The following is a 14,027-nucleotide window of genomic DNA, read 5'->3' as shown; positions in this document are numbered from 1 at the left end:
TGTTAAATTCTTCACAAGAACATTTTGCTTTTTCTCTAAGTCTTCCACACAGTCCACAAGAAGGTGAAGTCAAATAAGAGGTAGATCCTGTTCATCCTCCTAGTTCCTAACAGCTGTCCATCTGAATTACTCTGGTTAGGACTATAGGAGATGGGCCAAGTTTTACTGTCTGTAGAGTAGTGATTGATTTATGTGCCTCACATCACATCGTCATTGGCAACATTCCGTAACGTGCTTGAGAAACTCATCACTGAGCTCATCACTGAAAAATCTCATACAATGAGGACACCTAAGTTCACCCTGTGCCCTGCCCTCTGATCCTGAGTTTCCATTGTCAGCAGGTGGGGAAGGATGTTCAGACTGTGAGCCTGTTCTTCTTGCACCTGGTTGGCCTGGGCTGCTGCCTCGTAGGTGTTCAACTTTTGTCTGTACATTCATATTCTGGTTACCAGTGTGAACTCTGAAACGGCTATTTGTGTCTCTGGAGTCCTAGAAAGAGAAAGAAGAGCTCTTGAAGAAAAAAAAAAAAAAAAAAAAAGTATATCTCCAAAATAATGTTACCACCTTAATCTGAAACATGTCTTTCATGGTGTATGTCTTTACCTGAAGATTTGGAAATAGAATAGGTGACATTTTTAAAGTTTTATTAAGAAAAAGTCAAGCAGGCTTGTAGAAAACAGGACAGAGCTAGCATGATACTTTAAAGACACTACTGTTACAAAAGTCAGTTTTCCCTGTCTTCCTTATAACAATTTACAATTACTGTGGTCAATGAAAAGAGGGAAAATGGGCTGGAAAGAGTATGTAGTAGGATGCATTTTTACTACAAAACTACAAAGCAATAGCTGCACTGAACTGACATGGTTTTAGAAGTACTAGGATTTTTTAAATAATGTTTTCTTAAAAGTACATTGTAGATGAGATGCTCTTATTTGAAAAAACTGTTGTATTGCTTGTTTACCTTCTTGCCTTCTTGCCTTCTTGCTAGCTGGTGTTGCAGACATGAAACTTCTAGCTGAAGTTCTTGTATTTTACTCTGTGCTCGTTCCCTGTCTGATCTCTCTGATGTGAAATCATCTTTATAAACTAGGACCTGAAAAAGAATTATGTTCATATTTTAGTAAGAGTATAGCAGGTGAGATTAAGTAGTTGAAGCTGAGATTCTTTCTTTGAAAGCACTTATTTCCCAAATCTCAGTATGTTCATTTCTATCATATCTTTGCTTTAAAGGCAGTTTTTCTTTTTTACATCTCAGATTTTTGTAGTATCTTGTAGAAAATAAAAATAATATTTTAATGGCAACAGAACTGCATGTAATTCTTTAAGTAGGGTTTCTTTCTCCAAGTGTTGTTAAGTAGCCAAATGAGGCAAGACAAATGGCAAAAGATTTGAGGTCTGCGTATATAAAGAAGGAATTCCCAAATCCAGAGGAAAAAAACATCTAAGAACCTGTTGCTCCAGCATTTGTATGCGCTCGCTATCTCCTTCTCTAGCCTTCTTCACATCTTCTAATTCTCTCCTGGATTTTTTGCACTCGTTCATCTTTTCTTCCAGCAGCTTGTTTAGCCGGAGTATCTCCTTTTGCATCAGCTCAGAACTGGTTTGTGCTGAAGGTGTGCTGTGCTGCTGCTCCAGCTGTGACTTCATCTCTTTCAGCTGCAAGTGGAGTCGCTTCACGTACTCATCTCTACTAGCGTCGTACTTCTGCCATTTTGCATTTAAGTCTTCCACCTGAAAGACCACCCAGTAGCATCACAACACGAAGGTGCAAACTTCCAAGCTTTCACAGATTGTCTACATGGGCAGGACCTAATTTCTCTACATATGTAGTATATAATATGCTGACTCAACCACTGTGCATCAATGAGCCATTCCATGGGAGAGTGGAAGGTCATTATGCTATAAGCTGAGTCTTCCATCTGCCAACTCATAGAGACAGCATTAAATCATATGGAATGGGAAGGGTTGGTGGTCACCCTTGGACCAGTGCCATTCTTCTGGAGTGGAATATTGATGCAGGGAAGGAACAAGAAAGCCATTTCCTTCTGCAGTGTATTTTTAACAACAAAAATAGATTCGAGATAACATAATAAGGTGTTCTTGGCCAAGAGAACAAAGACTGCCACGCTGAGAGGAGTAAAACTATCTGGGAATTGCCTTAAACTGGCCTATAAGTCTGGAATGGGAAGGGCCTAGTTATTCCAAATACCGTAATTCAAAATAATGAAATTTTTATTTTGTACAAAATAAAGTACTCACATGAGCTACTTTTTGCTTTAACATTCTATTTTCATCTTGTAGTTTGCAGATAAGAGCTTGAAGTGAAGTTTCATTGTCTAATACCTGTAACTTTCAGATAAAGAAAGTGTTATTTAGCTATGCTGTGAAACTGGAGGTAGTTTCTTTTATAAGTACTTGCTATCAGTAACACAAACACATGCATACTAAGAGGATAGCTTACAGCTTTTCATCTTAATAAGCACAATGTAATCAGTTTTGTTGCTACCTCAGTACTGCTTTTAAATATGTCCATGTGGTCTCATAAAATCATGTCGCACTCCAGGCCTCCCAAAGCAACAAGGCCAATAACACACAGCTCCCGTGCCAAAGGGCCTCAGTGCTGCCAACAGCACCTGGCAGTTTACATGAGGGTATTGGAAATGAAGTATTTGAAGTGGGGAAATGCATGAAAGGGCACATACACGTCTTCATCTTGCTCTGCTACTACTGTCAATTTTGGCTACTACAAGAAAGTAAGCAGCTTTTTAATAGAAATTTCTAAGTTGACTGAAAGGATACCACTTTTTTGTTTTTTTATACAGTTGTGACATCTGCTTTAAAAAAAGCCCCAGTGTATGTGAGTAATATAGAACACTTTTGTACAAAATTCCCTAGAATCAGCTAGTACTTGCCTCTGAAATTTCTATTCAACAGGGAAGTCCCCGCTGGACAAGGTTAGCTAGTTATTACATACATCAAAGTCTATCAAGTTTCCTGCCTATCAATTATACCAAGTATAAGAATACTGGAAGTTTCAAGTGCCTTGTACAGTCCTTTCTTCTCACACCAACCCCACCTCTGTTTGTTTCTCAGAGGTCGTTTTAACGTGATTGAGTTTCCTTTAGAAGTGCTCCTTGTGTGTTCAACAGAGTGCAAGTGACCTATGTGTGTGAGTACCACAAAAGCATTGGTCCACGATCATCTGAGACACAGCCTTACCACTACAACACAAAACCATGCGACAGAACGACGCCATGCAGTGCTATGGCACCGTACTCGTCCCTTCTGATTTTACCCACTTATGGTATTTTCATGAATTACTTCATCACTGCAACCCACCATGATTTCTGGAAGAGTGGAACAACACTCTTTACCCTATGCTGCAAAGCTTCAATTAAGGTGACGATGCTGTAAAGCCACAACACTGTGTGACAAAATCCAGGTGTTTGCACCTCCCCCACCAGGGACATTTCTGCCCCTTTTCTATCATGAAGCACTTTGTCTAAACACGCCTGCTGGAGAGAAGCATCGTCTTAGAGTGGGAGGGCAGAGGGGAACCCCAGAGCAAAAATAGGTAAGACATTTTGACCTGCTCTTTCCTAACCAACTTTCTGTAGCTCTGTGCTACTCATGCAGAGCCACGTGCCGTAGAGTTGTTAATAGAAATACTACTTTAAAAAAATTACTCCTTATTTTGTGACTTAGATGCTTCCAGCAGTCATCACGTATCACCTTCAAAAACACAGCACCATCTAGTGATGCACACGTTTTTCAGTCTCAGGAAGGTATCTGCCTGCTGTGCATGCAGGCAAGAATTGCCATCAGGGAGCTGCTGACGTTGGAAATGCCCTCTTCACATCATCATCTCCAAAAAAAGTCAGGGACAGCCAGAAGCCAAGTGACTGACAACTGCTTCAACCCTCAGCTTAGGCAATCAGTTCTTTAGAGATTGCCATTATAGTCTTTTCACCACGCAAAATTATCTGGAGGCATGTTTCTCACTGCTCCCTAATTACTGGTTATAATACAATAGTTAGTTATACCTCAGAAGCTAGCAGTACACATACAAAACATAGCAGCTGTAAAAATACCTGATTAGATCTTTCAGTGGCAATCTGGTCGTCCAAATTCCCCTTCTCTTTTCTTTGCTTCTCTTCTAAACATTTTGCCAGATGTTGGCACATTTCTGCTGTGGATGCTAATTTGCGTTGAAGTTGGTGAGTTTCATCAGTGAGCGACCGGCACAGAACATCGCTGGTGGCCTGAGCCTTCTCTCGCTCTGCCAAGCTCTTCTGAAGTCGTAAGATTTCTCTCTCCTTTTCATATGGAGGCTGATTTATCATCTTCTCTATCTCTGTGTTTTTCTCCTCTAGCTGCTGATTCAACTTCTGCACTTCCTAAACATAAGGGAGGAGGAAGTTATTTAAAGTGAAGTGAACACACAAGCCAAAGCATAAGATAGAATTTTAGATTGCAGTAGTTCCATACTGCTTCTATACTCCCTGCAAAGTACTTAAAAGGTAAAAATAAATCCATTTCTATATAAACACTCAGCCTTAGAACTGACAGGTCAGTCAGTCAGAATCAGGAACTGCCCAGGCAGCTCTCCAAGCACTTCCTGGTCAGCACAATGAAGAACACAGAAACGTGCAAAAATGTGCCAAGAGTTTATGAAACCCGCTTGCAGCAGCTACAAACCAAAAGATGAAACTTACAAGAAGCATGCAGTTTAAAAGTAGTAACTGTGGTGACTGAGAAATGCTTACTAGTCCTGCATTCTAAGTGACCAGACTGCTAGTGGAGATTTCCCCCTCCCCCTCCCCCCCCGCCCCCCCCCCCAAAAAATTGGACCTAGTAAGTCATCTTAACAAAAACCAAGCATCCTTATTGCCTGGAACAGAGATAAAAGCAAATCAGAGCAGCAGCTTTCCCACCTAGCAAAGGACAAGTGGTAAGGACAAACAAACAGAAAGTTAAATCCTTGTGGCAGCAATAACTGTTGGCAACAGCAGACTCCAACATAGCTGACTCCTGGCATACTCTTATAAAAAAAACATGTATCTCATTGCTGCGCTTTCTTGTTGAATCAAGACTATGGGTCATCCACATTGCAGCAACTTAGCATTAATCTAGGTTCTCTGAGAAGGAAGAAGGCAGCTTACAGACAGTACGACGGCACTCAGGTAGCACGCATCTGTAGTACACCAGTCCTGACTCTGCCAAAAGCAGCCTGTGCCCGTCACCCTCCAAAAGCAAAGCATGCCAGTGGGTGCCAGACCGCTGCAGAGCTGGTGCTGCCCTGGGTGCCAGCACAGACACTGAGCAAGCAGTCAAGCTTGACTCCCCCAGTTCTTCAGGACCAATGAAGTGCCGCCACCACACGGGCCAATGACTTCAGAACGTGTCTTTTTTGTTATTATTTTTAGTGGCGTTGATTTCAGCATTTTGGATTAGAAATAAAATACTTATATCTAAAAGAATTTTCAGTCTAACTTACAGAAATAGCACTCATTACTAACATTTATATTCTTTCACATCGTGCTGAATTTCCCCTTTGCTACAGATTAAAGACGTTCAGCATCAGACTTCAAAACATATTTGGATCCCACCAGTCTTCAAGTGCCACTAAGATCATTTCTTACTACGAATTTCCAGACCTGAACACATTTACATGCATTTTAGGTGAGTGTCATATGTGGAAAACGTTTTGTATAAACATTAGGTCAAGAGAGGGCTTATGACAAAAACACTTGTTTCAATTTTAAGTACTGCTTCTTAGTTTGGAAATTCCTCCTTTATACAGCTTCATACAGAAAGAAACGCTTAGAAATTCTTCAAGCATTCTTAGGCTGAGCATGGGAAAGTCTCAGTGACAGCCCCAGAAATAGTGCCTGGGGGCGGGAGGGGGCACAGCTCAGTGCTGCAGCAGACAAGAGATCCTATCTCCCCAGTCTGCCTCATCACTGTGCAGAGTGCAAATCTGATACTGAAGTGCTCCCATTGTCAGTACAACACCAGCCATTGCTGTCACAAAAGTAATGGAGAAAGCGGTGTTACCCATCGTTTATACTTCATTTGTGCCAACTCTTTCTGCTCATCTGGTGCAAGGAGTTCATACAATCTTTAGGCTTGGAAGGGAACATTAAAGGCCAACTGGTCCAACTGCCTGCGATGCACAGCTCCATCAGCTGCTCAGAGCACGCCGTGGCTGTGTGCAGGGACGGCACATCCAGCACAGCCGGGCAACCTGTTCCAGTGCCTCAGCACCACTACTGTAAAAAAAACTTTTTGCCTTGTATCTCTTCTAAATCTCCCTTCTTTTAGCTTGAAACCACTTCCCCTTGTCCTATCCCAACAGATCCTGCTGAAGAATCTGTCCCCTTCCACCCTGTACCCCCTGAAGGCCCGTTCTCAGGTCTCCCCGGAGCCTTTTCTTGTCCAGGCCGAGCAGCCCCAGTTCTCTCAGCCCGTCCTTGAGTTAAGCAACGCAGAATTTCCACGTTTCAACTACTTCTGTCCTGCCCGCAAGAACAGTTACGCGAAGGCTCGCAGCGCCGCGCTGTGTATCTGCAGCACATCCTCCCGCCGCACGATCCCGCCGGCAGCGCCCAGCCCGTCGCGCATCCCTCGGCACCGCCCGCCAGCCCCGAGCCCCCGCGCCGCTTCCTCCTCGCCCCGTGCAGCCTCTCCTCACCTGGCTCAGCGCCTCCACTCTGAGCGCCGAGAGCCGCTCGCTGTCCCGCAGTCGCTCCCGGGCCTGCCCCAGCTGCTCCAGCAGGCTCTCCACCAGCGAGCGGGCGGGCTCGGCCCCCGCCTCGCCAACCCCCGCCTGCTGCTGCTGCTGCCGGGCCAGGCTGCTCCGCAGCTCCCGCACCGTGGCTTCCTTGGCGGCGAGCTGCAGCTGGAGGTGCTTCAGCTGCTGGGCGGACTCGTGGTACAGCGTGCAGAGCGCGTTGTAGCGGGGCACTTTGCTCTTCAGGCTCCTGTTCTCCCGGTGCAGCTTTTCCAGCGTTTCCTCCACCTGCCTGAAGCGGGCCACCAGCGGGTCGGCGCTGCCGGCCTCGCTCACCGAGCACATGACGGGGGACGGGCTCCGCTCGCGCCGCCGCCCCTTCTCTCTGTCCTCCGGGGCGAGCGGTAACCCGGCCAGCTGCATGCAAACCGCGGGCAGGGCCGAGGCGGCCGCCAGCACTTCGCTCTTCCGCCTTCCTCGACGCAGGAGGAGCCGCCCGCCTTTAAGGCCTCGAGTCCCGCCCAGCCGAGGCTTACGGAGCGGGGAAGCCCGCGGCGGGGCGGGCGGCGCTCCGGGCAGCGCTCCGCAGGGGCTGGAGCGGGAGGCGGGCGCGGAGCGGGGGAATCCCGCGGCACGGGGAGCCGGGTTGGGACGGGCTGGGAGCCGGGGGTGAGGAGGAGGAGGACAAGGACAAGGACAAGGACAAGGACAAGGAGGAGAAGGAGGGGATTGCGGAGCTGAAAGCGGCAAGGGAGTGGGGGGCTGCGCTTCGCCCCGTTGCGAAAGCGCCACGCCGTCCCAGCAGGAGCTGCGGGGATTTCCGGACGCGGAAGGGGACTTCCCTTCCGTTCCCTTCCCCACCCCCCGCACACACCTCGGCCAGCGCCTGCCCCGCGGGAGGGAGGACGGCAGCGGTCCGTCGTGCCGGTCGGTGCCCCGTCGCCTCAGGAAGGGGTGCTGGAGGGGGCGGAAAGCGGCGCGCCGGCTGTCCGTGCGGTGGGTGGCGGTGAGCGGTGCGACCGCAGAGCCCCTCCGCCGCCAGAGTCCGTTGGTTCTGCCGCGCTCCTCGGGTGGATGCGGTGATCTGCACGGCCCCATCGCTGCCACGCTGCTCAGACGGCAAGGGAGGAACGAGGCTTTGAGCTCTAGAGCACTAAAGCCCTGGTTACGTGTGATTCGTGTTTGTGATGCTTAATAAATGCACGTCTGTGTGCACTTGTATAATTATTCAGCAAGGCTGTGTGTATGGACGCCCGGTCGCTGTAGGTTCGGTGTAAGCACGCAGGCCCCAGGGCAGCGCAGGGAGCGCATAAAGCAGCGGTGCGAGCCGTATGAGGGAGGGCAGGGCTCTGCGTGAGCGCCTCTGGTCGCAGTCACCACAAAGACACGGTGAAGAATTGGTGTGAAACACGCACAAGAGGCTAAGCTGTGACGCCCAGGTGCTTGGAGGCACCCGTTTCATTTCAGCCCATTGTGAAGGCGGTGTCAGTTGATTGGATGCAAAGGCAACATTTTCTCTGTGAAGACAATGAAGTGCTGGGACGGCTTTGAGCAGCTAGGGACCTCCCAACCTGGATTATCGTCTGATTCAAGGGTCGGTAACAGAAAGAAAGTCACTATTTTGTTACCTCAATTATGCTAGAAAGAATTAAGCAAAAATTGGATGTGATAGTGTCAATGAGGTTGGAAAAGACTCCATGATCACCTAGTCCAGCTTCAGCCCATCCCCACCATGCCTGCTGCCCATGTCCCTCCACGTCCCTCAGGGCCTCGTTGACCCTCTTGAACTCCTCCAAGGCTGGTGACTCCGCCACTTCCCCGCATGGCCCGTTCCAGTGCATCGCTACAGTTTCCGAGAAGAAATTTTTCCTAACATCCAACTCCAAATCATCACTCGGTTTTGCTATTTATAAAATCACGAGTTAACTTGATGGAAATGGAAGACCCCGTGTGACAGAAAATGGTGGAACGCTTGCCCAAGATGCAGGTCTGTGGTACACTTGTTATTTCACCTGTTTTGTAATGTTGATACTCCGTGATTACACACTGAAAGATGGCATGTGCAGAAATGCAGTTCTTGACCCTTTGATTGAAGACAGAATTGTGTCTTACAGCTCTAAGACACTTTTTCCTAGGAAGAAATGAAATTTTCTCCTTAAAAAATGCCAGTGTTTTATAGTTTTCATACTTGTTAGTAAGAAAAACAAAAAGCAACATAGACTTTAATTTCCATTTTCTTATTACTGTACTGCAGTCAAACCTGAGTGAAAAATTTGGAGCAAAACTGCTTTTGTTGACTGATTTGAAATTTGTTGTAGAAACGTATGGCAAAGTGCAAGTAATGGAGAAATCTGTTTGGTTTCCTGCCAATTCAGCAAACACCAGGTGCCTGCAGATGTGGCGGCAACACCTTTAGACCAACATCAGGAAGTTTAAGTAGTTATCCAAAGGAATAATTTATTGTGCAGTTGTGTTTTTAATGCAGCATCAGTTTAAAATCAAGCACGGCATCTGATTACTGAAAACTTGATAAGAATAGATCTTTGAGTAAAGGCAGAGGAAAACACCACTGGCTTGAGGGAAATTTGCCCTGCGTAAGTCCTGAGTGAGAAACTGATCCCTTATGTTCTTGGGAATGCCCTTGGATGACTGTTCCCTTTTGTCAGTTCTGAAATGTGGAGGAATTCTCGGGAATTCAGTAACTGGAAGCTGTACCAGAAGGTGAGTCAGAGCCTGCTGCGTTCTCAAGGCGACGCGGCTTTTCCTGGATTGCCTTCGGTTGGGCACGTTTGCTGATAAAGCAGCTGGTGTGCTGAGCAGCACCGTGTTTGTCATTCCTCAGCTTTAGATAGTGGAATGATGGCTTGTTAAGTGCAGTAATTCTGATTAGCAAGTAGTTGTGTGGACAGCAGGTATTCTCTGCACTACTTTGTGCAACAGAAAAGCTTCACTTTCCGTGCCTCGCTTGTTTCAGCTTGCAGTAAAAGGTAACATTCACTTCAGCCCTTTACTCCTGTGGTATTAAAACCACAGGAGCAAAATTTAACCTCTCATAAATTAAAAGAAATCTTAACAGAAGTTATTGAAAATCTTTTTTTGTGTGTGTTGTAACCCACAATTACAATTTCTGTATATGAACAGAAGCGATTGGGTGCTCCCTAGAAACAAAAAGGAGGTTAAGCAGCTCTGGAGAAATTGGTAAATGGGAAATGTGAACAGTGCAGTTAGATTGGATTAAGTGTCTGTAGGCATGGGGGGGTGTTCATTTTTATTTTCCATTTTGAAATGTGAGTTATTTGTAGAGTTGGTAAAAAAAAAAATTTTTTTAATTATAGGTAAAAAGAATAATTTCTCTGTATGTGACAGTTATATATAATGTGAATATAACCTGTAACATTTCTGCAAATGTGCTAAGAATCGTAGAATCATAGGAAGGCCTGGGTTGAAAAGGACCACAATGACCATCCAGTTCCAACCCCCTGCTATGTGCAGGGTCACCAACCAGCAGACCAGGCTGCCCAGAGCCACATCCAGCCTGGCCTTGAATGCCTCCAGGGATGGGGCATCCACAGCCTCCTTGGGCAACCTGTTCCAGTGCATCACCACCCTCTGAGTGAAAAACTTCCTCCTAATATCTAACCTAAACCTCCCCTGTCTCAGTTTAAAACCATTCCCCTTTGTCCACCCTTGTAAACAGCCACTACCCATCCTGTTCGTACACTCCCTTTAAGTACTGGAAGGCCACAATGAGGTCTCCTGGAGCCTTCTCTTCTCCAAGCTAAACAATCCCAGTTCCCTCAGCCTTTCTTCATAGGAGAGGTGCTCCAGCCCTCTGATCATCGCAGTGCCCTCCTCTGGACCTACTGCAAGAGCTCCACATCCTTCCTGTACTGGGGGCCCCCTGCCTGGACACAGTACTGCAGATGGGACCTCACAAGAGCCGAGTAGAGGGAGACAATCACCTTCCTCTCCCTGCTGGCCACCCCTTTTTTATTGCAGCCCAGAACACAGTTGGCCTTCTGGGCTGCAGGCACAAACTGCTGGCTCATGTCCAGCTTCTCATCCACCAGGACTCCCAAGTCCTTCTCTGCAGGGCTGCTCTCAAGAATGAGTTTCTGTATTTAGAAGCACAGCTCTGCAGGGTGCTGAAGGCCATTGGGGTGAATCATGCTCGTATCTAAAGGAACCTTCTTTTTCAGCTGTGAACTCCAGGTGTTGTTTGACCAACCACTCCGGATTGGTTGCAGCTGTCTCACATCACCACTAGCAGTCCTGGAAGACAGGTTATGGCCTCATAAGATATTCTGGGCCTTTAGGCTGATTTAATAAGCAGAACTAATTCAAAAGTAGCAAACAATCCTCTTATTGTTGTATGATGTCAGATCAACAGCAGTTCATGCCTCCTTTGCTGTTGATTCTGCAGTGGAAACAGGAGTAAAGAGCCAGTGCTGGCTTATTGGCCCCACTGACATCCCCTGATATGCCTTCAAATATTCATCACTACCAAAGATGCCCAACTCAGAGCCCTGTGTGTGTTTGACAGTCTGATTTTTGTGCTGAACGAATACAGAGTTTATACTTGTGTGACTCATCAGTTAGCACTAATCTGCAGCCGGGTTTACGATTCTTCTGTAAACATCCTTTATATGCATTACTGCGTTGGTTGTTCTGTGAGTTCACTGTTCACAGTTGGAATGGGAAACCTGAGAGGTTAATCTGAGGACGTTCAGTACTCCCAGGCTGGGTGATCTCACTGCTATTACGTATGTATGTGGTTATTTCTCTGCTTTGAGTTTCTGGTCTGGATTGCAACATTCTTTTTTCGGTCATGTTTTCAGTTTATACACATAGAATATTTGGTGTTGTTAGGAGAAATAGCATGGTTTTCATTTACTTCTAGTGTAAGTTTTTCCATGTGTCTTATGTCTGATTTGAACTTTGGAGGATGCCGAAACCAGAAGTGTTTTGCTGTCTAGGGCAAATTCCCAAGACCCAAGTCCCTAATCACAGTGTGGCTGGAATAGCCAGAATGAGGAGCCATGAAATAGGACAGATCTGAAGCAATCCACTTGCTTTTCATTAACTCTTCTTTTTGCCTTTATTTGGACTTAGGCAGTTCAGCCTCATCTTTATAGGTGGCCGTAGATAAGCAGGATATGCCCTTCTGCATATCTTAGTTATGTCTTTTAATCAGTTCAGTATTCAAGCAATAGTCTTTCTGTTTTGTTCTGTTACACTTTGCTGGTTTAGACCTTTGCTGCATTTTGCCTTTTGGTTCAGGTTTACCTGTCCTGTAATGGATATTACTTCTGCTAAGCAGTTGTTCTACTTCAGGCCCTGCTCTATTACTTAGAATCAGAGAGTCATAGAATCCTTAGAGTTGGAAGGGACTTTTAAAGGCCATCTAGTCCAACTCCCCTGCAGTGAGCAGGGACATACTCAGCTACATCAGGTTGCCCAGGGCCTGGGCCAGCCTGGCCTTAAAAGTCTCCAGGGATGGGGCATCAACCAGATCTCTGGGCAACCTGTGCCAGTGCCTCACCACCCCCACTGTAAAAGACTTTTTTCTTTTATCCAACCTAAATCTCCCCTCTTCAAGCTTGAAGCCACTTCCTCTTGTTTTGCTGCCACAGACGCTGCTAAAGAGACTGTCTCCTTCTTCCCTGTAGCTCCCCTTTAGATACTGAAAGGCTGCTGTCAGGTCACCTCACAGCCTTCTGTTCTCCCAGGCTGAACAGCCCCAGCTGTCTCAGTCTGTCCTCATAGGAGAGGTGTTCCATCCCTTGGATCATTTCTGTGGCCCTGCTCTGGATGTGCTCCAACAGCTCCATGTCTCCCCTGTACTGAGGACTCCACATCTGGACACAACACTCCAGGTGAGGCCTCACCAGTGCAGAGCAGAGGGGCAGGATCACCTCCTCACCCTGCTGGCCACTCTTCTTTTGATGCAGCCCAGGATCTGGTTGGCTTTTTGGGCTGCGAGGGCACATTGCTGGCTCATGTCCAGCTTGCCATCCACCGGTACCCCCAGGTCTTTTTTGGCAGGGTCTTTATCTTCTTGCTACCTTTAGTTTTTGCAATATCTCTTTTGTTTGCCCATGGCTCAGTAGTATCAATTCACTGGATCTCTCCTTGCAGATTGCAATTTATTTCTCATGCTGATGCTCTCTCAATCTGAGAAGCTGATGCACTACGCTCAGTCCTTGCAGCTCTATCATGACATAACTGAGTTTGAGCTGTAGTTTTATTTGTAGGAATGTGAAAAGCTCAGAAGTTCTCAACAGCTTGAAACAGCTTCCATGTTCACAGACTTATGCCACTACACCCACCAATTCAACTTATGAGCAAATGACTTCTTTGGGCTTGTTTATTAAACTAAGGGGTTTGCTCACCATATCTATTTCTGGTGAGAAGTGCTGACTTGTTCAGATCATAGGACACTTTCTCTTAAAAACTTTCTCTTAAAAAAAAAAAAAAGGGTTCCAAACAAACCCTTTTCAGGTTGCAGGAAACTCCTCAGCCCTGACATTCTTATCATGTGATCCATGTCACAGATCATCTGGGGATCCTGTATAGACTGACTGAATTTTTGTGCTCTAATGAATACAGAGTGCTTTGAGCTATCTGGTTCCTGTTACCTTTCCTCAAACTCCATGTCATTCTTAAAGCAAAAAAAGAAAATAGGGGGGAAAAAAAGAAGGAAAAAGAAATAAAAGAAAAAAGATGTTTTATCCATGGCTAAATGCCAATCATCTAATTGGGAGGTTGGAAAAAAAAGGTTGCAGAAAATCTGATTCTGTTTGAATTTGTCTTGTACATTAATATCACATTATGAAGCTTCTCAGTGCAGGCTCCGTGGTGTCTCTGATCCTGACCACTCATTCTAACTAGAACATCAGTTTGACACATTTCTTATCTTCAGTTTTTCTGACCCAGAGAACAAACAGATCCCTGGGGTATGATGAGAGAAATGTTTGATTTACATGTTGTGTTTGTTTTAAAAGGATGACTGAGAATGGAATTTTCCCATAAGAAACCTCAAAAAAAAAAAAATCATACTTGAGTAGATGTTGAGTAGATGGCTCTATTTGTGTAAATCAGAACGGGGATACTGGAGACTTCTTAGGATGTCCTTGTACTAGATGGTGCTGAAACAATGTTCAGAAATAGAATTCTGAAGAAGGGTTGGGAGGCTTTAAGTAAGTGCAGCAAGAAAGTGGAAGTGCTCTTACTACATCATGTGCTCTCCCCCCCACACCATGCCACTTCCACGTAAATAACAACATTTACCTAA

At 45.9% G+C, this 14,027-nt stretch overlaps 1 protein-coding gene across 1 annotated transcript; it reads right to left on the bottom strand.

Moving 5' to 3' along the window:
• Nucleotides 1–210: 210 nt before the first annotated feature.
• Nucleotides 211–7,156, bottom strand: TNIP2 (TNFAIP3 interacting protein 2; the record flags this gene model as incomplete). The annotated part of the gene is made up of 6 exons (XM_079534307.1): nucleotides 211–489; nucleotides 962–1,093; nucleotides 1,450–1,731; nucleotides 2,260–2,349; nucleotides 4,092–4,397; nucleotides 6,695–7,156. 6 exons carry the CDS (start codon nucleotides 7,154–7,156, stop codon nucleotides 211–213), a joined length of 1,551 nt encoding a protein of 516 aa, XP_079390433.1.
• Between the last annotated feature and the right edge of the window lie 6,871 nt (nucleotides 7,157–14,027).

The sequence above is a fragment of the Tetrao urogallus genome, assembly GCF_951394365.1.
Source record: "Tetrao urogallus genome assembly, chromosome: 4".
Lineage (NCBI taxonomy): Eukaryota > Metazoa > Chordata > Aves > Galliformes > Phasianidae > Tetrao > Tetrao urogallus.
This window is presented reverse-complemented; position numbering and strand designations above follow the sequence as displayed.